General features: G+C 54.2%; 1 protein-coding gene across 1 annotated transcript; it reads right to left on the reverse strand.

The window, feature by feature from the left end:
• Nucleotides 1–416: 416 nt before the first annotated feature.
• UNC5B (unc-5 netrin receptor B) lies at nucleotides 417–23,166 on the reverse strand. Its single transcript, XM_014940354.1, has 17 exons — nucleotides 23,151–23,166; nucleotides 22,641–22,862; nucleotides 18,381–18,524; nucleotides 15,768–15,871; nucleotides 14,731–14,911; nucleotides 11,882–12,049; nucleotides 8,934–9,098; nucleotides 8,132–8,164; nucleotides 5,439–5,633; nucleotides 4,888–5,280; nucleotides 4,359–4,446; nucleotides 4,099–4,267; nucleotides 3,740–3,973; nucleotides 2,372–2,521; nucleotides 1,930–2,094; nucleotides 1,647–1,834; nucleotides 417–1,152 (listed from the first exon to the last, which is right to left on the reverse strand). Exons 1-17 carry the CDS (start codon nucleotides 23,164–23,166, stop codon nucleotides 987–989), a joined length of 2,781 nt encoding a protein of 926 aa, XP_014795840.1. The 3' UTR covers nucleotides 417–986.
• Between the last annotated feature and the right edge of the window lie 960 nt (nucleotides 23,167–24,126).

The following is a 24,126-nucleotide window of genomic DNA, read 5'->3' on the forward strand; positions in this document are numbered from 1 at the left end:
TCCTAAAAAGCTCCCCCAAACGACGCCAGGGAAGAATTCATTAAAAATACCCATATCTGGATGTACTCCCCCCCCCAGCCAACTCGAAAAGCAGGGCAGCATCCCTCAGCCCTCCTTGCAGGAGGAGGGGAACCCCTCGCTCCACCGGGTGCTGCTGGGGAAAGGGGAGTTGGCAAGGAAAAAAAAAAGTCTTGGGGAGGGTCTCAGGTGGCCCTGAACCAGAGGGGGTGTCGAGGCACTTCACCCTACAGACTCCCCGGGGGTCCCAGGACATGTAAACACGTTTTGCTTGACTTGGGTTGCACGTTTTTCCCTACAAAAGTATGTTCACTTAAATATCTCTCTCTCTGCCACCCCGACCGCAGCAACACTCTTGCTCTCACACAAAAAAAAAAAAAAAGATTTATAAATCTGTCTTTTTTTTTTTTGGTCTTTTTTTGTCTTTTTTTTTTGTGTTTTTTTTTTAAAAAGGACTCATCCAAAGATCTGGATAATAAATTATTCGCGTTTCCTAAGAAACTTTTTTTTTCTTTTTTCCTTTTTTCTCTCTTATCTGCCTTATGAAGTAAGCCGTTCGCCTAGATTGTACTCGTCTCTTCAACGCAGAAATGCTATTAAAGGAGGAGGAGGAGGAGGAAGAGGGGAACCCAAACGAAGGAGGAGAAGGAAAGCCCCTGTCCCGACTCAAGAAGCCCTAATTCCTCTCCACACCATCAGCGCCACCGGCTGCCACCCCGGGGACAGCCGGGGAGAGGAGGAGAAGGAGGAGGAGGAGGAGGAAGAGGAAGGCTGTGTAACACTTGAATTGCTTGTAAACGCTGAGGATGGGTCTCTAAGGCTGATAGTGATGGGGGGGAGGGAGGGAGAAGCGACGGCCTCAGCCCTTCCTCGCTCAGCTGCTGCCTGGGGATGGATGTGAGAGGGGTTTTCCCCCCTCTTTCACCCCCTGTTTTGTCCTCCCGGCCCACCAGCCGTGGGGAGCATCATCAGCAGTCCCCCTCCGTGGCCATGACCACCAGCATCTCGCTCTTGCCCATCTCTTCTAAGGCACTGGCCAAGGTGTTGAGATCGCCGTCGTCTTGGTGCTCGGCTTCCCATAAGTCCAGGAGCACCCCGGTGGGGCTGGCTTTGGTGGCAAAGTAGTTCAGATACCTGCCAAGAGGAAGCAGAGAGGAGGTCCAAGGTTGGGGGGGCACCCTCCAGGGATGGAGAATGCCACAGCAGAACAAACCTTGTTCTGCAACGTGAACCCTGATGGAAATGCCGTAACACAAATGCCAAAGCCCTTGAATCATCATCTTCAATTTTTGATGCAGGCATCCATGCAAAAGCAACACAAGCTTTGCTTTACTGAAGTTACCCCCCCCCCTTTCTTCAGTCCTCAGAGGTAAACCCAAGCAGGAACAGCTCAACCATCATCCCAACTAAAGATGGGCCAGTTCAAAGTGACAGGAGACCCAGAACTACAGCAAAGGTGGATGCGTGGATATAGATGGGTATAACTATGTGTAGCTACATCCATATTTATGGTTGGACCTAAAGAGCTGGGCATAACCCAGCTGGATGCACTGCAGCAGGGAGGGAGTGGAGTGAAGAACCTCCTGCTCAGGGCACAAGAGAAGAAAGCAAAGCACCAGGAGACCTACCGGTCCATGGAAAGCTTCTGGGCGAGAAGTCTCCAGTCGTTTCCCCTGGAGTTGGGAGCATCCAGGCTGTTGCAGATCTTCTGCCGAATGGAGAGGGGGATTTTGAAGGCGTAGGGTCCCAGCTGGGTGGTGGAGGTGGTGGTGGCACAGCTGTGGTGGGAGCGGAGGGTGTCGAAGGAGCTGGCGTGCTGCAAGGGGAAGGACGGGGCAAAGACGTTGCAGAGCAGAGCGGCTCACGAGCGTGTCCCCTTGTTGTCCCCCCCGCCACCTCCCCACCGCTCACCTCTCCCAACGTGATGTGGAGCTGGAAGATCTGCCCTTCCCCTTCCACCTGCCGGACGCAGATCTTGCAGGTGAGCTCGGTGGAGGCCTGGCTGTACCTCTCCAGCGTGAAGGTGCAGTGCAGGGCTCGCTGGCTGCCGCTCCAGATGTGATAGAAGGGGATTTCCTGCAGACCACCAAAGGATGGGCTTAGAAAAAGCTCCAGGAGCTCTCCTGGGACATCCCACCTCCTCCAGCCACCCCATGGGGATTCGATAGTACAGAGAGACCCCACAGACAGCAGCCCACCAGGAAAGATCATGTGAAAACCGGTCCCTCTTCCTTCTCTATCCCTTTGGGAGACAACTCTGGAGACAGGACCAGGGCACTCACAACGCTGTGGTGGCTGGCTGAAGATGATGTCCCCGGTCTGGGACCCTGCTACCACCACCTTATCCTCTCACCTGGTACTTGGCCAGCAGCTTGCTCCTCCACAGGGCGTGGGGGATGTCATGGATGGAGAGACGCAGGTTGTGGTAGCTGTCCTTGAAGGGCAGGGGCTTGGGCTCCTCCAGCAGGTACCCACCCAGCGTCCGCTCCAGCTCCAGCACCTCCTGCAGACAGCAGAACAGGCAGCGTGAGACCCAGGAGACCCTCTCCATACCCAAAGCCAGGCATGGTCCTGCCAAGAGGAGCCAGCAGCAGCAACAAGCCTGCGGGACAGCAGCCTTTGCCACCCCGACAGCTGCTCTCCAAGAACTTGCCAACTCCTCTCACACAACAGCCCAACCTACAACCTGAATTTTCTAACACACGAGCATCTGTATGTGCTTCTGCACTTCTCAGATGATGCAAAGGTCCAACACAAAGGTCAGGGATGACCCTGAGGTTGTATGAGAGGTGGGGGTCAGTCTCTTCTCCCAAGTCACAGGTGACAGGACGAGAGGAAATGGCCTCAAGTTACACCAGGGGAGGTTCAGGCTGGATATTAGGAAAAATTTTTTCACTGAAAGGGTTCTCAGCCATTGGAATGGGCTGCCCAGGGAGGTGGTTGAGGCACCATCCCTGGAGGTGTTCAAAAGACGGGGTGATGTAGTGCTGGGAGATATGGTTTAGTGATGGTGTTGCTTTTTGTTTGTTGTGCGGGTGTTTATTTTTTGTCAAAATTAGGTTGACAGTTGGACAAGATGATCTTTAGGGCCCCTTCCAACCTAGAAGATTCTGTGAGTGCCACCCCATCCGTTTTTTAACACTATCCCTCGATTGCGCCAGCAACTCTTGAGGAGAAACAAATGCAATCCAACAGCCAGAGCGCTGCCTACATCTCCACCTAGAGGCACTGCAGCAACCCTGACACCACAGGACAAGTCAACAGCCACACGTCACCAATGGTCCAGGCAGCCAAAGCATCAAAACTAGAGCTCCTCATGTTGTACTCGAAGCTATCTATGCCACAAACTCTTCCCAAGGAGGGGAGGGACACATCTCCGCGCAGGGATAACAGGATCTATAGACAACCCCAGGCAAATCACAGCAGCAAGGTGTTGGTTTGTTTTTTTTGCATAGGAAAGAGAAAAACCCACCCAGCAGCAACAAAACCTCTTGTGTAATGTCCAAAGAAAGCCAGGGGCGGGGGGGGCAGTATAGGAGCTAAGCAACACCCTCATCATTTCCCTCAGAGAGGGGAAGGAAGGATGGAGAAAGCAATCAATGTGCTTATTATTTCACTGTGGTCACTTTGCAGGTGGTTGCATCAGGTTGTGTGCTCCTCGGGGCCCTGCTTTGGGAAGCAGGGGCAGCCAGCTTGCACCAGCGTTGCGAGGCGACGTTACCTTCAGAGCATCCGGCGTGTCCTCCAAGCAGTAGACCTTGAGGCTGTACTCCAAGGAGGTGCAAACAGTAGGGGCAAAGATGGCCAGCTGGAGCCTCTTGATGGCTGACCTGGAGTAGGACTCTCCTACAAAGATGTAGGTGCCGAGCTGGTCCAGCAAAATGTGGCAGGACTTGGCTTCCAGCTGGCAGTAGCAGGGAGTGTTGAGGGTCTCCTCATCCAAGGTCACGACTTCCTACGGGGAGAGATGGGAAATCAAGGCTGGGGTTCAGCCTCCCGTCTGCGGGGGAGGTTGAAAGGGGTTGTGCCCCACAGAGCTCACGGTCTTCACAGCCTGCAGGGGCTGGGTTCCCACCTTACCTCCCAGTTTCCCTGGTGGGACTGTGTTTTCAGCTGGTAAATCCAATCCGAGGAGCCGACGTCGGCACAGTGGGGGATCGTCAGGACGACGGGGCGGCACAGGAGCAGGCCGGTGGGCCCGCAGGTCACTGCCGGGCTCAGCACCGTCTGCGTGCCTTCAGAGAGCAGGCTGGGGAAGGGAGAGGGGACAATGGTTGGAAAGGAAGCCTCATGGTGGCCAAGAAACACAGCAGAAGCACAGGTGGTGTGGTGTGACTTACAGGGCGCTCTCTGCCTTGTTGAGGACCAGGTACATCTCGTAGAACTTCCCCTGGGGAATGGCCCCGTGAGGCACCAGCAGGCTCACCCCTAGCACGGCACACACAGGCGTTAGTCACAAAACGAAGGAGAAATGACCAGGGAGAAACCACCCCTCCACCCCAGCTGGCGAGCACAAGGGCAGCAGTGAGCCAGAGCAGCCCAGGAGAAACATCTCCAGATGTTCCTCAGCTGCACCCCTTGCAGCGAGGAGCCAAGCCACTGCATTAGGAAGCAAAACTCCAGGTTGGATCTTTTTGCAAGGCTGGATCTTTTTGCCCTGGACCAATGGCAGGACCAACCAGGAAAGTCCCAGGAGGATGTGACCTCCAGCCTGAGAAGCCTGGCTTGGGAATGGCTTGCTGCCTTCCTCCACTGAGCCAGCTCTGGGATAGCAAAGGGCTCCTCACAGCAGGCAAGTCTGCTGGGACAAGAGGAACTCCTTGACCATTCAGCAGCCAAACATGCCCTCCTGCCCAGCCTGGGGCTTACCGGTGCCTGGGACAGTGAGTCTTCCCCCCAGGTAGCCAAACGTGCCACTAGCGCTGTTGCCATGCTCCCGGGACAAGTTGAGGAGATGCTGGGAGCCCAGGGCTTTGTTCCGCACGTTCGTGAAGTGGCTGTCCCTGGTATTGTCCCCCGGGTAGGTGCCAGTGGCGGGGACACCCCCAAGCAGGTCCGTCCCGTCATGGAGCCCCGGCGAGGAGGAGGCGGTGGAGGAGTTGTACACCTTGATCTTGAGGTTGGGGAGGGGGTCGAGGAGGGGGGAGTTGGTCATGGGGATCTTGTCGGAGGAGTCCTGCAGGGCGTACATGGGGCCACGGTACACCCCGGCACTGGCCGTCAGGTCTGGCTGCATCGAGGGGTGCAGCAGCTGAGGGTTGTCTGTGGGAGGAGAAAACATGGATGGGATGAAGATGGCAGTGGAGACAAGGGGATAGAAAAGCCCTGCTTGACCAGAAGAGATGCCTGTTGAAAAAAAACCCTCCTCTCTGCCTGGGCTCGAGCCAGCAAGCAGGACCTACATGGGCCATGGCTCTTACCATGCCGGGAGGTCTTGAAGTTGGCAGGGTGGAAGCCTCCAGTCAAAGCTGCTGATGAGTCCGTGATGTCCGTGTCGAAATCCCGGCATCTCCTCCGGTACACCACCACCCCCACAGCCATGAGGATCACGATGAAGACAAAAATGGCCACCACCAGCCCGGCGTACAGGGCCACGTCGCCTGTGGCCTCCAGCACTGGGAGGGAGGAAAAAAAGAGAGGTGAAAAAAAGGAGCACCAGAAATGCAGGTCAAAACCCACCAGCGCGCCCCAATCCCACCACTGACATGAAGGGGAAGATGTGTACTGGGCCTGCTGGAAAGGCTATGGCCAGATGATGGAGGGTTTCTTCAAAGACCAGAAGTCAGAGTGATGCCAGAGAATAAGATGGGAGTGAACCCCTCAGACCTTTGGAGAACACCTTGTCGTGGCTCGTGCAAACTTTCCCCGAGCACCAAGAATCCCAGAAAGGCTGGGTTTATACAGCTCAGATTCACAAAGTGATCAACCCAGAGACAACCCTGAGGAGTAAACCTGATGCCTATCCATGCATCCCATACATATGTACCCGAGCTAGGCATCCATCCAGAAAGATGGAGTGTCACCACATCTACAGAGACACCCCTCAGCTTCTCGATCTCCCCTTCCCCTGCCACGAGGTTCTTGACCTTCAAACGCAGCAGGAGCTGAGCAGGCTCAGCCCATCCTTCTTCCTCCCTCCAGGCTCACCAACGTCTCTTGGCTTCTATGGTTTCACGCTGGAGTGAAGCCCCATCCTAAGCCTGGTGATCTCAACCGCGTTAGGACCATGCCACTTCTGGGAGGTGTCATGTCACCCCCCGGGTCCCCCTATCTGGATGCCAGAAATGGGAACCCTGATGCACCCTGGCATCCCCAACTTGAGGGAGTCCTCACCAAGGGGGGGGATGATGCCTGGAGTAGCTTTGGTGGGGTTGACACCAGCTGCATCGTGGTTGCACCCAAGAACCGCAGGCAGCCAAGGTGGGGATGGTAGTGGGGGTGCACAAGCGGGTCATGTTTATAGCTATGAGCAGAGCATGTGATTGAATGTACACAGGAGTTTTGGGGTGGGCTTGAGTTGCTCCCTCTTTCAACCTTGTCCTGCCCCAGCTGCCGAGGAGCCCTACCATGGATGCAACAGAACAAAACCAAAGCAGCGCCTCTCAAAGAAATAAAAATGGCCATGAAATGAGCACTTACGGTGGCTTTTGGGTTCGCTTAGAACTCTTTTATCTGTTAGGGAAAAAAAAGTTAGAAAACAAAAGGTGAAGGTGGTGATGGTAGGATGAGGATGAGATGAAACAAAAAGCTGGGGGGGAGTGGGGAAACCAGTGAGGGGGCAGGAGAAGCCGCAGTGTGGTGGGGAGGGATGGGAGAGCAGCATCGTTCTCCAAGGCATGCAGAAAGCCAGGTAGAAGCACGGGTGATGAGGATATCCCCATGCCTGACCAGCCCCCAGGGCCCATGTCCCCAGCTTACAGGACTTTGGGCATTTCTGGCCATGGCAGCATTAAAAGGGACAACGGTGTCACTCTGCAGCAGGTGGCAGCATCAGCTGCACAGCCTTCAGCGTGTCCACACAGTGTAGCACCACCATTATTATCACTATTGGGTTTTTCCATAGCTGCTGCTACAGAGCTTGACCCAGGCCAGATGTTTTCATGGTGGGACTGAGAAACTGCCCCCTCACTTGCCCTCACTAACCACAACCAGCTGAGACCCCCAAAAGAAGTGGTCCAGAAGGCTTGGTGGGACATTAAGATCCCACAAAAAAAATTAAATAATATCCCAAAACCTTTCTTTCCACCAAGTAAGAACTAGCCTTGGATGGGGTGAGTTGTTAAAAAACAACAAAAACCAAAACCTCGATAAAGACACGATTTAAAAATCAGGTGCCAGCAGCACTGCTGCCCGCCCCATGGCCTTGGAGGCATGGCCAACGATGGCGTGGCCGAGCCACCGGCGCGGTGCGTGGCCCCGGGTCCCTGGGGGATACTCACTCTGGAGGCAGAGCCCGTCGGTGCAGTTCTTGGAGTCCAGCAGCACGCCGCTGCAGTCCTTGCCGCCGTTGCGGGGCGCCGGGGCGGCGCACTCGCGGCTGCGCCAGTGGGTGCACTCAGTGCTGCAGGCCGACCACTTGCTCCACTCCGTCCAGGCGCCGTCCACTGCAGGACAACAAAGACAGCCACCTTGGTACACCCCTCAGCACCACCTCGGGCCTCTTCCCCAGACGTTGGGATGTCTCCGGCACGTTAGGATGATGCCACTTCTGGGAGGTGTCACGTCACCCCCTGGGTCCCCCTATCTGGATGCCAGAAATGGGAACCCTGATGCACCCTGGCATCCCCAACTTGAGGGAGTCCTCACCAAGGGGGGGGATGATGCCTGGAGTAGCTTTGGTGGGGTTGACACCAGCTGCATCGTGGTTGCACCCAAGAACGGCAGGCAGCCAAGGTGGGGATGGTAGTGGGGGTGCACAAGCGGGTCATGTTTATAGCTACGAGCAGAGCATGTGATTGAATGTACACAGGAGTTTTGGGGTGGGCTTGAGTTGCTCCCTCTTTCAACCTTGTCCTGCCCCAGCTGCCGAGGAGCCCTACCCATGGATGCAACAGAACAAAACCAAAGCGGCGCCTCTCAAAGAAACAAAAATGGCCATGAAATGAGCACTTACGGTGGCTTTTGGGTTCGCTTAGAACTCTTTTATCTGTTAGGGAAAAAAAAGTTAGAAAACAAAAGGTGAAGGTGGTGATGGTAGGATGAGGATGAGATGAAACAAAAGGCCGGGGGGGAGTGGGGAAACCAGCTTGAGGGGGCACGAGAAGCCGCAGTGTGGTGGGGAGGGATGGGAGAGCAGCATCGTTCTCCAAGGCATGCAGAAAGCCAGGTAGAAGCACGGGTGATGAGGATGTCCCCATGCCTGACCAGCCCCCAGGGCCCATGTCCCCAGCTTACAGGACTTTGGGCATTTCTGGCCATGGCAGCATTAAAAGGGACAACGGTGTCACTCTGCAGCAGGTGGCAGCATTGGCTGCACAGCCTTCAGCGTGTCCACACAGTGTAGCACCACCATTATTATCACTATTGGGTTTTTCCATAGCTGCTGCTACAGAGCTTGACCCAGGCCAGATGTTTTCATGGTGGGACTGAGAAACTGCCCCCTCACTTGCCCTCACTAACCACAACCAGCTGAGACCCCCAAAAGAAGTGGTCCAGAAGGCTTGGTGGGACATTAAGATCCCACAAAAAAAATTAAATAATATCCCAAAACCTTTCTTTCCACCAAGTAAGAACTAGCCTTGGATGGGGTGAGTTGTTAAAAAACAACAAAAACCAAAACCTCGATAAAGACACGATTTAAAAATCAGGTGCCAGCAGCACTGCTGCCCGCCCCATGGCCTTGGAGGCATGGCCAACGATGGCGTGGCCGAGCCACCGGCGCGGTGCGTGGCCCCGGGTCCCTGGGGGATACTCACTCTGGAGGCAGAGCCCGTCGGTGCAGTTCTTGGAGTCCAGCAGCACGCCGCTGCAGTCCTTGCCGCCGTTGCGGGGCGCCGGGGCGGCGCACTCGCGGCTGCGCCAGTGGGTGCACTCGGTGCTGCAGGCCGACCACTTGCTCCACTCCGTCCAGGCGCCGTCCACTGCGGGACAACAAAGACAGCCACCTTGGTACACCCCTCGGCACTGCCTCGGGGCTCCTTCCCCAGCCGTTGGGATGTCTCCAGCGACAGAAAGGTGCCCATCCCCACCTCAGGTCTCTCTTCAGGGAGCACTATTCCCAGCAAACCCAGCCCTGTCGTGTCTCTGAAGACATCTCCAGCTCTTTCAGGTCTTGGCAGACCAAAAAGATGCTTTGGACTGGTCACCTGAGCCCTTGAGGAGGCTACGATGTCTCTGCAGACATCTCCAGCTCTTTCAGGTCTTGGCAGACTGAAAGATGCTTTGGACTGGTCTCCTGAGCCCTTGCCCTCCTTGAGGAGACCAGAATGCCTCTGGTCTTTCAGAGGCATCTCCAGCTCTTTCAGGTCTTGGCAGACCAAAAAGATGCTTTGGACTGGTCTCCTGAGCCCTTGCCTCCTTGAGGAGACCACAACGTCTCTGCAGACATCTCTAGCTCTTTCAGGTCTTGGCAGACCAAAAAGACCCAAAAACCAAAACCTCGATAAAGACACGATTTAAAAATCAGGTGCCAGCAGCACTGCTGCCCACCCCATGGCCTTGGAGGCATGGCCAACGATGGCGTGGCCGAGCCACCGGCGCGGTGCGTGGCCCCGGGTCCCTGCGGGGATACTCACTCTGGAGGCAGAGCCCGTCGGTGCAGTTCTTGGAGTCCAGCAGCACGCCGCTGCAGTCCTTGCCGCCGTTGCGGGGCGCCGGGGCGGCGCACTCGCGGCTGCGCCAGTGGGTCGGGCCCTCTGTCCTTACATCTTTTGTGACACTCTGGAATAGCTCACCCTCATGAAAAACAAAATCATGAGACACCTTCTCATGTTGCACACCCCAAAGCTCAACCCTGCTTTGGTCCTTTTTCCACTTTGCAAATATTTTTGCATCTGGCCACAGCTGATCGGCCGGGGGGGAGTGGGGAAACCAGCTTGAGGGGGCACGAGAAGCCGCAGTGTGGTGGGGAGGGATGGGAGAGCAGCATCGTTCTCCAAGGCATGCAGAAAGCCAGGTAGAAGCACGGGTGATGAGGATGTCCCCATGCCTGACCAGCCCCCAGGGCCCATGTCCCCAGCTTACAGGACTTTGGGCATTTCTGGCCATGGCAGCATTAAAAGGGACAACGGTGTCACTCTGCAGCAGGTGGCAGCATTGGCTGCACAGCCTTCAGCGTGTCCACACAGTGTAGCACCACCATTATTATCACTATTGGGTTTTTCCATAGCTGCTGCTACAGAGCTTGACCCAGGCCAGATGTTTTCATGGTGGGACTGAGAAACTGCCCCCTCACTTGCCCTCACTAACCACAACCAGCTGAGACCCCCAAAAGAAGTGGTCCAGAAGGCTTGGTGGGACATTAAGATCCCACAAAAAAAATTAAATAATATCCCAAAACCTTTCTTTCCACCAAGTAAGAACTAGCCTTGGATGGGGTGAGTTGTTAAAAAACAACAAAAACCAAAACCTCGATAAAGACACGATTTAAAAATCAGGTGCCAGCAGCACTGCTGCCCGCCCCATGGCCTTGGAGGCATGGCCAACGATGGCGTGGCCGAGCCACCGGCGCGGTGCGTGGCCCCGGGTCCCTGGGGGATACTCACTCTGGAGGCAGAGCCCGTCGGTGCAGTTCTTGGAGTCCAGCAGCACGCCGCTGCAGTCCTTGCCGCCGTTGCGGGGCGCCGGGGCGGCGCACTCGCGGCTGCGCCAGTGGGTGCACTCAGTGCTGCAGGCCGACCACTTGCTCCACTCCGTCCAGGCGCCGTCCACTGCAGGACAACAAAGACAGCCACCTTGGTACACCCCTCAGCACCACCTCGGGCCTCTTCCCCAGACGTTGGGATGTCTCCGGCAGCAGAAAGGTACCCATCCCCACCTCGGGTCTCTCTTCAGGGAGCATTATTCCCAGCAAACCCAGCCCTGTCATGTCTCTGAAGACATCTCCAGATCTTTCAGGTCTTGGCAGACCAAAAAGATGCTTTGGACTGGTCTCCTGAGCCTTTGCCTCCTTGAGGAGACCATGATGTCTCTGCAGACATCTCCAGCTCTTTCAGGTCTTGGCGGACCGAAAAGGTGCTTTGGACTGGTCACCTGAGCCCTTGCCTCCTTGAAGAGACCAGGATGTCTCTGCAGACATCTCCAGCTCTTTTTGGTCTTGGCAGACCAAAAAGATGCTTTGGACTGGTCACCTGAGCCCTTGCCTTCTTGAAGAGACCAGGATGTCTCTGCAGACATCTCCAGCTCTTTTTGGTCTTGGCAGACCAGAAAGATGCTTCAGACTGGTCTCCTGAGCCCTTGAGGAGGCTACGATGTCTCTGCAGACGTCTCCAGCTATTTCAGGTCTTGACGGACTGAAAGATGCTTTGGACTGGTCTCCTGAGCCCTTGCCTCCCTGAGGAGGCTACAATGTCTCTGCAGACATCTCCAGCTCTTTCAGCTCTTGCAGACCAAAAAGATGCTTTGGACTGGTCTCCTGAGCCCTTGCCTCCTTGAGGAGGCTACGATGCCTCTGCAGACATCTCCAGCTCTTTCAGGTCTTGGAAGACCAAAAAGATGCTTCGGACTGGTCTCCTGAGCCTTTGCCTCCTTGAGGAGACCAGGATGTCTCTGCAGACATCTCCAGCTCTTTCAGGTCTTGGCAGACTGAAAGATGCTTCAGACTGGTCTCCTGAGCCCCTGTCTCCTTGGGGAGCACCAGGAGCACAGCTGGACTGTGCAACCTGGGGGACGGACAGTGTGGGCCAGATTTCTGAACCCGCCTTACCTGGGCAGAGGGTGGTGCAGGTGATTTTCTGGAAAGGCTGCCCATCGCAGAAGGAGCCACCGTTCAGAGGAGCAGGGTTGGTGCACGTCCGGGTACGCTTCTGCCAGCCCCGGCCACAGCGGTTGTTGCAAGGAGACCACTCAGACCAGGTGGACCAGCCACCATTCACTGCAAGAGAAGACAGACAGCCTTAACACATCAACAGAGCCCATTTCAGCAGGGACTGGAGCTAAGCCTAGGGTTCACCGGGCCCTCTGTCCTTACATCTTTTGTGACACTCTGGAATAGCTCACCCTCATGAAAAACAAAATCATGAGACACCTTCTCATGTTGCACACCCCAAAGCTCAACCCTGCTTTGGTCCTTTTTCCACTTTGCAAATATTTTTGCATCTGGCCACAGCTGATCTTTGGCGTCAGCCACAAGCAGCTTTCCAGCTGCTTTGAGAGTCAAAGGGATCTGGCTGGGTCCAACATCCACCCACCTTCGTACCCAACTGAGAAGGCTTGCAAATGCCTACACCTCATAGAACCTGTGCAAGCTGGTGGAGGTACTTATTTTGCAGACATTGGCTATTACCTAATTCAACACAATGTCCTGGTGGGGTTCATTCCTCCCACTCCCAGAAAGTGCCCGTATTTCCCCTTGGCTTGGAGACAGGGCTGACAGCAAAGGTCCCCTCCCCAAGAGCAAGAGCTGGTACCGTAGACGATGACAGCGGCCGTGGTGCTCCGGCGCTTGGCCACAATGTTCTTGGCCATGCATGTGTAATTAGCAGTGTCCAAGAGCCGGGCTTGCTTGATGATGAGGTTGTGATCGATGGTGATCAGGAAGTTGGTGTCCTGGGTGGGATCGATGACATCCTCGTTCCTCAGCCATTCCACCTGGCGATGCAGAGGAAGGGATGGGGTAAGGATGGTGATTAAGCAAAACAAGAACTGAACGCTCAGCCAGGAAAAGCACGTCATGTGTTTCAGTGGAAGTGCCCATCCCATGTGCTCCCCACCATGAGGGTCTCCGAGGACACCCCCACAGAGCTGTGCTAGGACACAACTGCTTAACCAGGCAGTTTGGTGAGTGATACCTATGGCTGTGGGCACAAGAAGGACAAACACCAGGTTGGAGGGGCTGAATCCACCAGCCCTGATGGAAAGCCCTCCTCATCTTTATCACTGAGACCAGACATCCTCAGCGCCACAACCATTGACTGGCCAACCTTGCCTCTGACTCTATTTGTGTCTCCTTGAAAGCTGGGCAAAACCAGGCCTGACCAGAGCACATGACTGCTATTTTGTCCAAGAATGGGACATTGTGACTACCACCAACGCACAGCTCCTGGGAGCTGATGGAGTCACGGGGAAGGAAAGCACCTCTACCATGCAAGGGAAACCCATCTGCATGGACTTTCCCAGCCCTTGGCTCTCGCTTGTGACTGCTCCCCTTCAGACAAGTCACCGGGTGCCTCCTAATTAGATCTTCCCTCTAATGGGTTAACGGCACCATCAGGAAGTGTGGGAGGGGTGGGTTGAGCAGGTGCTGAGGCTAGGTGTGCTATTAGATGTCAGAATAATAGATCCACTGCCCAAAATAAACAATTCTGCTGAATAATGAAAGCTGATGGTCTTGGTGAGAGGCCATCCCTCACACCCGCAAGCCATCTGCAAGAACGTGCCCCATCTCCCCCTGGGATGTGAGGGGACACCCCACCAGGGCATTTCCTCAGGCTGCTGAGGGTCTCACCTCGGCCTGTGGCACCCCCTCGGGCGGGCGGCACTGCAGCAGGACCTCATGCTCCAGGGGGACCTCCTTGCCCAGCGGCTCCTGGTCAAAGTTCTTCCGTAGGTCTGGGAGGGAAAGGAAAACCCAGAGGTTACCAGCCTGCTGCAGAAACCAGGGCGACCTGCAAAACCTTGGTGGGGAGAGAACATCTCCTGGGCACCAGGGGTCAAGGAGTAGAGAAATCCCTCTGGCACAGCACAGCTGGAGCAAGACATGTCCTGGGAGGAAGGGGACAACGGAGCATCTTTGCAGGATGGATTTGGGACAGCACATGGTGCTCAAGGACGATGCCTGTCCTCCTTCATGTGTTTGCAAGCTTACACCCCCTCGTGTCTTTTCCTTTTGGGGCTAAACCTCAGCTTAACAGTTGTTTCTTCAACCCTCCCATTTCTTTCCCCTTCTTTCCGCCCTTTGACAGTTGGACAAGATGATCTTTAAGGTCCCTTCCAAGCTAGAAGATTCTGTGATTCTGATTCTGCACCTTCTTTGTTGAAGGGGGAAAATGAGATTTGCACAACAGCTTGGCTCCCACATCAGCGCTGAAGAAAATCCCCCAATTTCAGGGCTATGGGGGCTTTTTTGCTTGGCTCTGCCCCAGTTGGTCCTGGCTGAGTGGGCCCTCTGTCCTTATATCTCCTGTGACACTCTGGAACAGCTCACCCTCACGAAAAACAAGATGATGAGACTCCTTCTCGTGTTGCACACTCCAAAGCTCAACCCTGCTTTGGTCCTTTTTCCACTTTGCAAACATTTCTGCACCTGGCCACAGCAGATCTTTGACTTCAGCCACAAGCAGCTTTCCAGCTGCTTTGAGAGTCAAAGGGATCTGGCTGGGTCCAACATCCACCCACCTTCGTACCCAACTGAGAAGGCTTGCAAATGCCTACACCTCATAGAACCTGTGCAAGCTGGTGGAGGTACTTATTTTGCAGACATTGGCTATTACCTAATTCAACACAATGTCCTGGTGGGGTTCATTCCTCCCACTCCCAGAAAGTGCCCGTATTTCCCCTTGGCTTGGAGACAGGGCTGAGAGCAAAGGTCCCCTCCCCAAGAGCAAGGACTGGTACCGTAGACGATGACAGCGGCCGTGGTGCTCCGGCGCTTGGCCACAATGTTCTTGGCCATGCATGTGTAATTAGCAGTGTCCAAGAGCCGGGCTTGCTTGATGATGAGGTTGTGATCGATGGTGATCAGGAAGTTGGTGTCCTGGGTGGGATCGATGACATCCTCGTTCCTCAGCCATTCCACCTGGCGATGCAGAGGAAGGGATGGGGTAAGGATGGTGATTAAGCAAAACAAGAACTGAACGCTCAGCCAGGAAAAGCACGTCATGTGTTTCAGTGGAAGTGCCCATCCCATGTGCTCCCCACCATGAGGGTCTCCGAGGACACCCCCACAGAGCTGTGCTAGGACACAACTGCTTAACCAGGCAGTTTGGTGAGTGATACCTATGGCTGTGGGCACAAGAAGGACAAACACCAGGTTGGAGGGGCTGAATCCACCAGCCCTGATGGAAAGCCCTCCTCATCTTTATCACTGAGACCAGACATCCTCAGCGCCACAACCATTGACTGGCCAACCTTGCCTCTGACTCTATTTGTGTCTCCTTGAAAGCTGGGCAAAACCAGGCCTGACCAGAGCACATGACTGCTATTTTGTCCAAGAATGGGACATTGTGACTACCACCAACGCACAGCTCCTGGGAGCTGATGGAGTCACGGGGAAGGAAAGCACCTCTACCATGCAAGGGAAACCCATCTGCATGGACTTTCCCAGCCCTTGGCTCTCGCTTGTGACTGCTCCCCTTCAGACAAGTCACCGGGTGCCTCCTAATTAGATCTTCCCTCTAATGGGTTAACGGCACCATCAGGAAGTGTGGGAGGGGTGGGTTGAGCAGGTGCTGAGGCTAGGTGTGCTATTAGATGTCAGAATAATAGATCCACTGCCCAAAATAAACAATTCTGCTGAATAATGAAAGCTGATGGTCTTGGTGAGAGGCCATCCCTCACACCCGCAAGCCATCTGCAAGAACGTGCCCCATCTCCCCCTGGGATGTGAGGGGACACCCCACCAGGGCATTTCCTCAGGCTGCTGAGGGTCTCACCTCGGCCTGTGGCACCCCCTCGGGCGGGCGGCACTGCAGCAGGACCTCATGCTCCAGGGGGACCTCCTTGCCCAGCGGCTCCTGGTCAAAGTTCTTCCGTAGGTCTGGGAGGGAAAGGAAAACCCAGAGGTTACCAGCCTGCTGCAGAAACCAGGGCGACCTGCAAAACCTTGGTGGGGAGAGAACATCTCCTGGGCACCAGGGGTCAAGGAGTAGAGAAATCCCTCTGGCACAGCACAGCTGGAGCAAGACATGTCCTGGGAGGAAGGGGACAACGGAGCATCTTTGCAGGATGGATTTGGGACAGCACATGGTGCTCAAGGACGATGCCTGTCCTCCTTCATGTGTTTGCAAGCTTACACCCCCTCGTGTCTTTTCCTTTTGGGGCTAAACCTCAGCTTAACAGTTGTTTCTTCAACCCTCCCATTTCTTTCCCCTTCTTTCCGCCCTTTGACAGTTGGACAAGATGATCTTTAAGGTCCCTTCCAAGCTAGAAGATTCTGTGATTCTGATTCTGCACCTTCTTTGTTGAAGGGGGAAAATGAGATTTGCACAACAGCTTGGCTCCCACATCAGCGCTGAAGAAAATCCCCCAATTTCAGGGCTATGGGGGCTTTTTTGCTTGGCTCTGCCCCAGTTGGTCCTGGCTGAGTCACCTCCCCAGACGTGCTGGAAACCCGGCCATTGCACTCCAGTGCCAAAATGGGCAACGGTCGCTGTTGAAAAGCCCGGCTTGCTCAGCAAGGGGCTGGCCAGTGCTTTGGGCAAGGGGGAGACAGGGGGGAAAGCCCAGCAGAGCCCCCAGGGATCACAGAATGATAAACGAATCCCAGAATGATATGGGGTTGGAAGGAACTGAAAAGCCCGGCTTGCCCAGCAAGTGCTTTGGGGAAGGGGGAGATGGAGGGGGGGAAGCCCAGCAGAGCCCCCAGGGATCAGAGAATGATAAACAAATCCCAGAATGATATGGGGTTGGAAGGGACCTCTGGAGATCATCTAGTCCAACCCTCTGCCAAAGCAGGTCCACCCAGAGCAGGTTGCACAGGAATGTGTCCAGGTGGGGTTTGAATGTCTCCAGAGAAGGAGACTCCACCACCTCCCTGGGCAGCCTCTGCCAGGGCTCTGCCACCCTCACAGGAAAGAAGTTCCTCCTCATGTTGAGATAGAACTTATGTTCAAGTTTGTGCCCATTTCCTCTTCTCCTGTCCCTGGGCACCACTGAAAAAAGACTGGCCCCATCCTCCTGACACCCACCCTTTAAGTATTTATAGGTGTTGATCAGATCCCCCCTCAGCCTTCTCTTCTCCAGACTAAAAAGACCCAAGTCCCTCAGCCTTTCCTCTGAAGAGCGATGCTCCAGGCTCCTCATCATCTTGGTAGCCCTCTGCTGTCCCCTCTCCAGCAGTTCCCTGTCCTTTTGGAACTGGGGAACCCAGAACTGGACCCAGTGCTCCAGATGGGGACATTGGCAGGTCCTGGCTCTGGAGCTTTGAAAGGAGCAGGAACATCACTAGATGGTGCTACAACCCTCTATTAGAGCACCCAGCCCTCTGAAGCTGTGGCAGGGCAGTCCAACTTTGCTTCACCTCATCTGCTCAGCTCCGAGAAACACCAAACCCTCGGCTGGGCCCGGACAAACAGGCTCCTTCAGGAGCCTCATCACATTTTCCCTGTTCAGATTAAACCCTTTGGCAGCGTGGCTGATTCACCCGCCACCTCCGTTTTGGATAACACACTGGCTTTATTAGCCTTCTAATAGCAAAATCTTGTTTACGACTGGGGAAGCCTGGGCCGTTCTCCTACAGCTTTGCCATCTCATTTGCTAAGAGAGCAGATTCAGGAGGGTAACAGCCTGATTAACTCGCCCTTTAATCAGGCTGACGCCCACAAGCAGCAGCTTAGAGAAGTGACATACGACAGCAGGGACTCCAGAGACGGAGTCGCTGATTCAGGCAAAGCCTGCCAAGGTGCTAACCAGCCCGTTTATTAACGATCATAAAGCACGGGGAAGAGCTGAGCACGCTGATGGGCAATGCAGGTATTAACCCAGGTAGTGCCACAGCCTCTTACCCAGGCAGGTAGGGACGATGCCCACCCAGAGAGCTGAGACGGGGAGCTACAACCAGGGCCCATCCAGCAAGGATAGGTCACCTCCAACTGATCCTAAACCACTGTTTCCAACAGGGAGCCAACTTTTGGAGAGGGCTAGCCCCACCACGTCTTGGAGTAACATTAAGGAACAGCCTTGGCTGCTATTTCAAGCCGGTGTTGCAGGGAGCTACAACCAGGACCATCCAGCAAGGACGGGTCACCTCCAACTGATCCCAAACCACTGTTTCCAACAGGGAGCCAACTTTTGGAGAGAGCTAGCCCCACCACGTCTTGGAGTAACATTAAGGAACAGCCTTGGCTGCTATTTCAAGCTAGTGTTGCTGCCAGAAGCAGGACATGCCTGGCTTGAAACCAGTCCCTTTTCAGCTTGGTACCCAGGGTCCCACCTCAGGCTTTGCCAAGAATTTGGAAACCGGTGGGTTGGACCCTCTGGAAAACTTTTCCGGCTCCCGAAGTGGAAAAGGTGGGAGAAACGTTCATTTAAAGAAAACCAGTACTTACAGGCTATGCGGACGTAGGCCCTGCGGCTCTTCGTGGTGCCGGCGGAGCTCCAGGCCACGCACTGGCACCAGTAATCTTCTAGGCCAAAGAGCTCTTCCACCTGCTGCCGGGACACCTCGATCTGCACCTCCCGCACCAGCATCCCTGGAAGGGGACAGAGGGATGGCATCAGCTTGGCTGGAGCACCTGGGAGGAGGGAAACTGAGGCAGCACCCAAGAAGGCTGGTGGATGCACAAAGCTCAAGGACAGAGGCAGTAGGTTGGAGGCATCTCAGAGGCATCTGGGTTTGGCACCTCTGCAAATCCCTCTTAGGGGGACTTGGAGCTGAAGCCAGGGCAATGGCTCATGTGGAGGAGTCTTACTTTTTTTTTTTGCCCCCCCCCCCCCCCCTGTCTGGGTAGGACCAGGACCTCTTGACCATTTGTAGAGGCATCACCCTCCTCCACCAGCCTTCTCCCCTGGCACTGATATCCCTGTCCCTGCCCAGATCCCTTCCCACCCGCTGCCTTGGAGGGATGCCTCCTGAGGCTTTGCTGCAGGGAGGAATCATCTCTGTCAGCTGCCATTTAAATACAAATATACCAAGAGAAATAAAAGATCTTAAGGAAATCATCCAAGGATGATGGTGTCTCATGCCCAATGACCCCAGAAAGGGTCACACATCCCCACCAATGCCCCCCAACATCCCTGTGGAGTCTGCCAGGACACCCTGGCCGTGGCAGAGACGCGATGACAAAGGTGGTGACACGGTCTCCTGGACCACAGGATGCCTGTCTGGGTAGGACCAGGACCTCTTGACCATTTGTAGAGGCATCACCCTCCTCCACCAGCCTTCTCCCCTGGCACTGATATCCCTGTCCCTGCCCAGATCCCTTCCCACCCGCTGCCTTGGAGGGATGCCTCCTGAGGCTTTGCTGCAGGGAGGAATCATCTCTGTCAGCTGCCATTTAGATACAAATATACCACGAGAAATAAAAGATCTTAAGGAAATCATCCAAGGATGATGGTGTCTCATGCCCAATGACCCCAGAAAGGGTCACACATCCCCACCAATGCCCCCCAACATCCCTGTGGAGTCTGCCAGGACACCCTGGCCGTGGCAGAGACGCGATGACAAAGGTGGTGACACGGTCTCCTGGACCACAGGATGCTGAGGAAGCATCAACCCTTCACAGCACGGCCATCGCTGAGGGCCGGAGGGACTCGGGGCTTACTTTTCCTTATTTTCAGCAATATCTGCCTTTTTTTTTTCTTTTTCTTTTTCAGCTTCTATTTATAAAAAGGCCTCAAGTTCATAGCGATAGAGCGCCGTGTGCTCCCCAGCTGTAATTTTGTTAGCTCGCTCCCAGCGCTGCGAGGAGCAATTACCATCTCCCTGCCACCTTCCTGTGGAATAGCTGACAAACGCACACCTAGGAAACACAATTTATATTGCCACTATTAAGGTGGGGGGAAAAAATAAAGAAAAAAAAAAAAGACATCTGGGCCAAGCACTTTGGGAAAAATTAGGGCTTTTAGAAGGACCCAGGACGGAGATGGCTCACAACCATCTCATCTCATCTCTCCGGCGGGATGGGTGAAGCAACCCTGGAAAGGTGGGGAGCATCCTGAAAATGCCCTGCTATCACTGTAACCCCGAAAGCAAAGGCTACCCAAAACTGTGGACTGAGCTTATGGCTCACAGGAGTGACAATTTAAATGTTTCACAGGCATCCAGGCACAGCCGCTCTCACCAACCGCCTCTTCTTGTCCGTCTGAATTATCCTCTCTGACTTGGCCTATTTTTGCTTTCTTCTGCATGAAATGTTTTGGATCAGACGCAGCCAGAGCATTACCAAGCCCGATTCATTCAAGACACGTCATCTTAAAAGTTGCCTTTTTTTTAAAAAAAAAAAAAAAAAAAGTATCTTTTTTCAAGCTTTTAACTGAAGACACTTAAAAAGACACAACCATTTCACCCTGTTAACCTGTCCCTTTGTGGCCAGCTCTCCCCTGTGCCCTTTCTTAGGGAACTTAGGGGAGTTTTGCAGCTTCACCATGAACGGCAGGCGCTGCAAAAAGGCACATTTTTTAGCACAGCGAACCATTTTCGTTCCAGCTCCTTCTCTCTCCCTTGGGCAGCTATGTCCATGCCAGCAGAGTTTTACATGCGTGGTATCACCTCCGTACCAAAGGTTTTGTCGGGTTTGTTCACTGACAGCAGCAAGACCACTCTTTTGAAGCCTGGGTGAAGAAGGTGTGAGCCTTTTGCTCCCCGAATGGCTGGCACACCTTCTGCATCTGCCCACCGGGATCTGAGAGGGAGATGTTGGCCCAAAGCAAACCAGTTCCCCCTAAAACAGGGTAAGATCATGCTGCACATGGCTTTCTGTCCCCTTTCTGCTCTGTTTTCTCCAGCCTGTTTTGCTCAAGAGTTGTTATTCAGTAGGGGGCAGTTCACCCAAGAGGAGGGTCAAAAATATAGTCCTTTTTCCATGCTGCACATCACTAAGTCATGAAACTCCCTGCTGGGATGATCCAGAGGAGAAATGAGACCTAAAAGCATTTAAGAGGGGGGGAATCCATCCAGGGCTGGACCAGGGAGTCCCTAATTGAGGACTGTACAAAGCTGGAAGGGTAGAGGAGGGGAGTCCATGGCTCCATCATTGTCCCGGTTCAATGTTCTTCCCTGAAGCACCCACCGCTGCCTCACACAAACCTCTGGCTTGACCCGGGGTGGCCACACGTTATAAATAAATTAATAACCCCTCGGCGAAGGCTGCTCAGTCACTAATCAGCACTGACTTTGCCCTAGAGCAGTGAGGGCTTCAAATCTGGCCTCTGTGAGAGCTGGGAGGTGGAAGATGCACCCCGAAAGAGAGGAACGGCGCTGACGGTGCTCCCCACAGCCTCCCGAGAAGCAAAAGGACAGGCTTCCCGGGCATTTTTTGACCATCCTTCACAAAGAGATCTTCTACAAGAAAAAGACCCCAGGAACAGAAGAAGCAGAAGAAGAAGAAGGCCCAAAAAGGCAGCGGGCAAAGAAGTGATCTTCCCCTCGCAGAGCAGGTTCAGAGATGCACCCAAGCAAGGGCCAGCTCAGGGGTGAAGAGCTGAGGAGATGCTGGGGATGGGCAAGACTGAGGAAAAACGGACAAGAGGAGAGCCTATTAAAGTACTTGTGATCCTCCAGGCTGCTGAAGTCTTCTCCTCTAAGCTCAGCCTGTGTTCTGGGGCGAACACTGCAATAGTTCAAAGAGCCACCGTGGTTTAAAGCCCTCAGGAGAGAGAATCATAGAATCATCTAGGTTGGAAGGGACCTTTAAGATCATCTAGTCCAACCGTTCAAATGGAGATGAGGGATGCCACACGCTCATTTGCAGAGAACAGATCTTTTATTGGAAACATGAATGTTTTCCTTCCCTCCTGACCAAGCCTCAGGTACCAAAACTGGTGCAGAAAAGATGGGAACTCAGCTAAGACATCCCAGTTTCAGCAAATCTACTTGGCTACATGATATATCCATCCCTCATGCCTTGTTCTCATGCCAGGACACTTCAAGGCAGGGGGCAAGCAGCTCCACGGTGCCCAGTCTCATGCAACAAGACATCCCCTAAGACACCTAAACCATCTGCTTGCCCCCCATTTCAGACAGTCAGCAGCTGACTTCGTCCTCCAAGACAGGGAAGAGCTTATCTGCCATTAAAAGGCATTTCAAATCCTACCTGCAAATGTTCTTACTTCCCATTAAACACCTAATCCCTTTGTGAACCTGAGTAAACTGCCAGCCTTTGCCACCCTCGCGGCAACGACTCCTCCATGTTGACTAGGCATTTTGTAGGAAAGCCTTCCATTTATTTGTTTTTAATCAGTTTTAGACATGCTGCCTTTCAAATCCCATTTAACAACCCCAAGTCCTGCAAAAGGCTCTGCGTGCAAGCACACAGGCTGGCTTCCCCACTTTCTGTGGGGTATGGTGACCACCACCATCATTGTGCCTTCATCAATAGTCTGGAAGTGGGCAGCTCCTCTACTGAAATTCATTGATGATATGGAAAGAGAGACAAGCTGAGCACGGACCAACAAGGTGGAAAACATCCAAAAGCAACCTCATGAGCTTGCAGCCACCTGGGAATGATAAAAATGAATCAGAGACACCTGCTAGTTTACCCAGAGGAGAACCATCTCCAGCGTGGATGCGCAAGAGACAAAAGGGCAGAAGCACCTGGAAAGAAGTGAAGGGAAGGGCAGGTGGGGGATGCTGGGGTGGGTTTGCTCACCAGTGACCTCGTCCAGGCTCTCCTTGGTGATGTGGTCGTTCTGGTTGACCCACTCCCCGTTGCACTTGAAGTAGATCTGGGTGGCGGGGTTGGCGCGGCAGACGAGCTCCACCGGCTTGTTCTTCACGATGTAGGCGTCCTGCGGCTCCAGCAGAAAGTGAGGGAGGGTCTCCGCCGGGGCCGAGGGGAAGGAATCAGGCAGCACATCACTGTACTCCAGCCCTGCCAGGAGAGAGTCAGAAGGTTGGAAAATGTCCTCAGTCCCATCCCAGCAGGGATGCAATTCCTACCTACGCCGCTGCCTCATCCATCCATCCATCCATCCATCCATCCATCCCTCCCTCTCCTTCCTCAGGACTGCACCTCGCGCGATGGTGTCACCAACAGCCCTTCCTGAGGATGTTTGGAAAAGCAAAAGAGGGCTAGAGGTTCCCCCCTCACCCCCCAAAATAAAAGTAAATCTCTGCCAGCTGGAGACCTGTGGGGTGCACCCTGGTTTTGCCTGGGTACCAGCCACCTCATCCATACCCCGAGTCCTGGCCAACCCCAAAGCCTGGGTGACCTTGCTAGAAGACACAACGAGGAAAAAAGCAAAACAAACCCCAGTCCAGGGATAGAGTTGGGGACACAGACCCCAGTCCAGGGATAGTGTTGGGGACACAGAGAGGTTCTGGAGGGGGTAGTGTCCCCCCCATCCCAAGCCTCCTTCCCACAGCCCCAAGGAATGCACGAGCATGATCCAAGCAAAACGCTGGCAGGGCTTATGGTGGGAATGCTGACCATGATGGTAGCACGAATTTCACACATCCCACTCTCTGGTGGAGTCACGTTTGGGATCTCACCCCCTTGCCAACGCCATCTCAGCATCACAGGACAAGGTGGGGAGCACCAGCAGCCCCTGGGGACCAGCCATCTACTCATCACAGGCAAGTGATCATTTCCAGCCCAACCACCTCCAGAGAACATCACCCAAAAAACACAATCAGGATTCACACCATCCCACCCCAGAAACCAGATGGGCTCAGTGCCCTGGTGATCTCCCATCTACCTGCTCGTTTGCTTCCAAAACCAACCTAAATGCAAAAGCAAACCAGAAAAAAAAGAGGTCATGTCTGCTCAGGCCAGGCCATAAAAAGTCCTGAAAGGGGGCAAGCACCTCAGCGCTCACGTAGGGATAGAATCCCTCGGGATTGAGAGCCTCCAGGTGGCTCATGCCCAAAAGCAGCTTGGGAAGATGCCACGATCGAGGCCGCATCCAGCACAGGAAACCTCTTTTCCAGCCATTTCGCCCAATTAAGATCAACCCCAAATACCACAGGAGTGAAAAAAACCCACATACACACATTGGGATGCTGCTGCTGCTTAACCTGTTGTTTCTGGGCATCTCGCTAGCAGTCAGGTCACATCCCCAGGCTTTCCTTTACACCTAAAAGAGTTACGAGCTTTTCCTCCTCCTCTCTCTTCTCCCAGCGAGAGCTGTGATTCT

The sequence above is a fragment of the Calidris pugnax genome, unplaced genomic scaffold (genome assembly GCF_001431845.1).
Source record: "Calidris pugnax isolate Ruff unplaced genomic scaffold, ASM143184v1 scaffold39, whole genome shotgun sequence".
NCBI classification, from domain to species: Eukaryota; Metazoa; Chordata; class Aves; order Charadriiformes; family Scolopacidae; genus Calidris; species Calidris pugnax.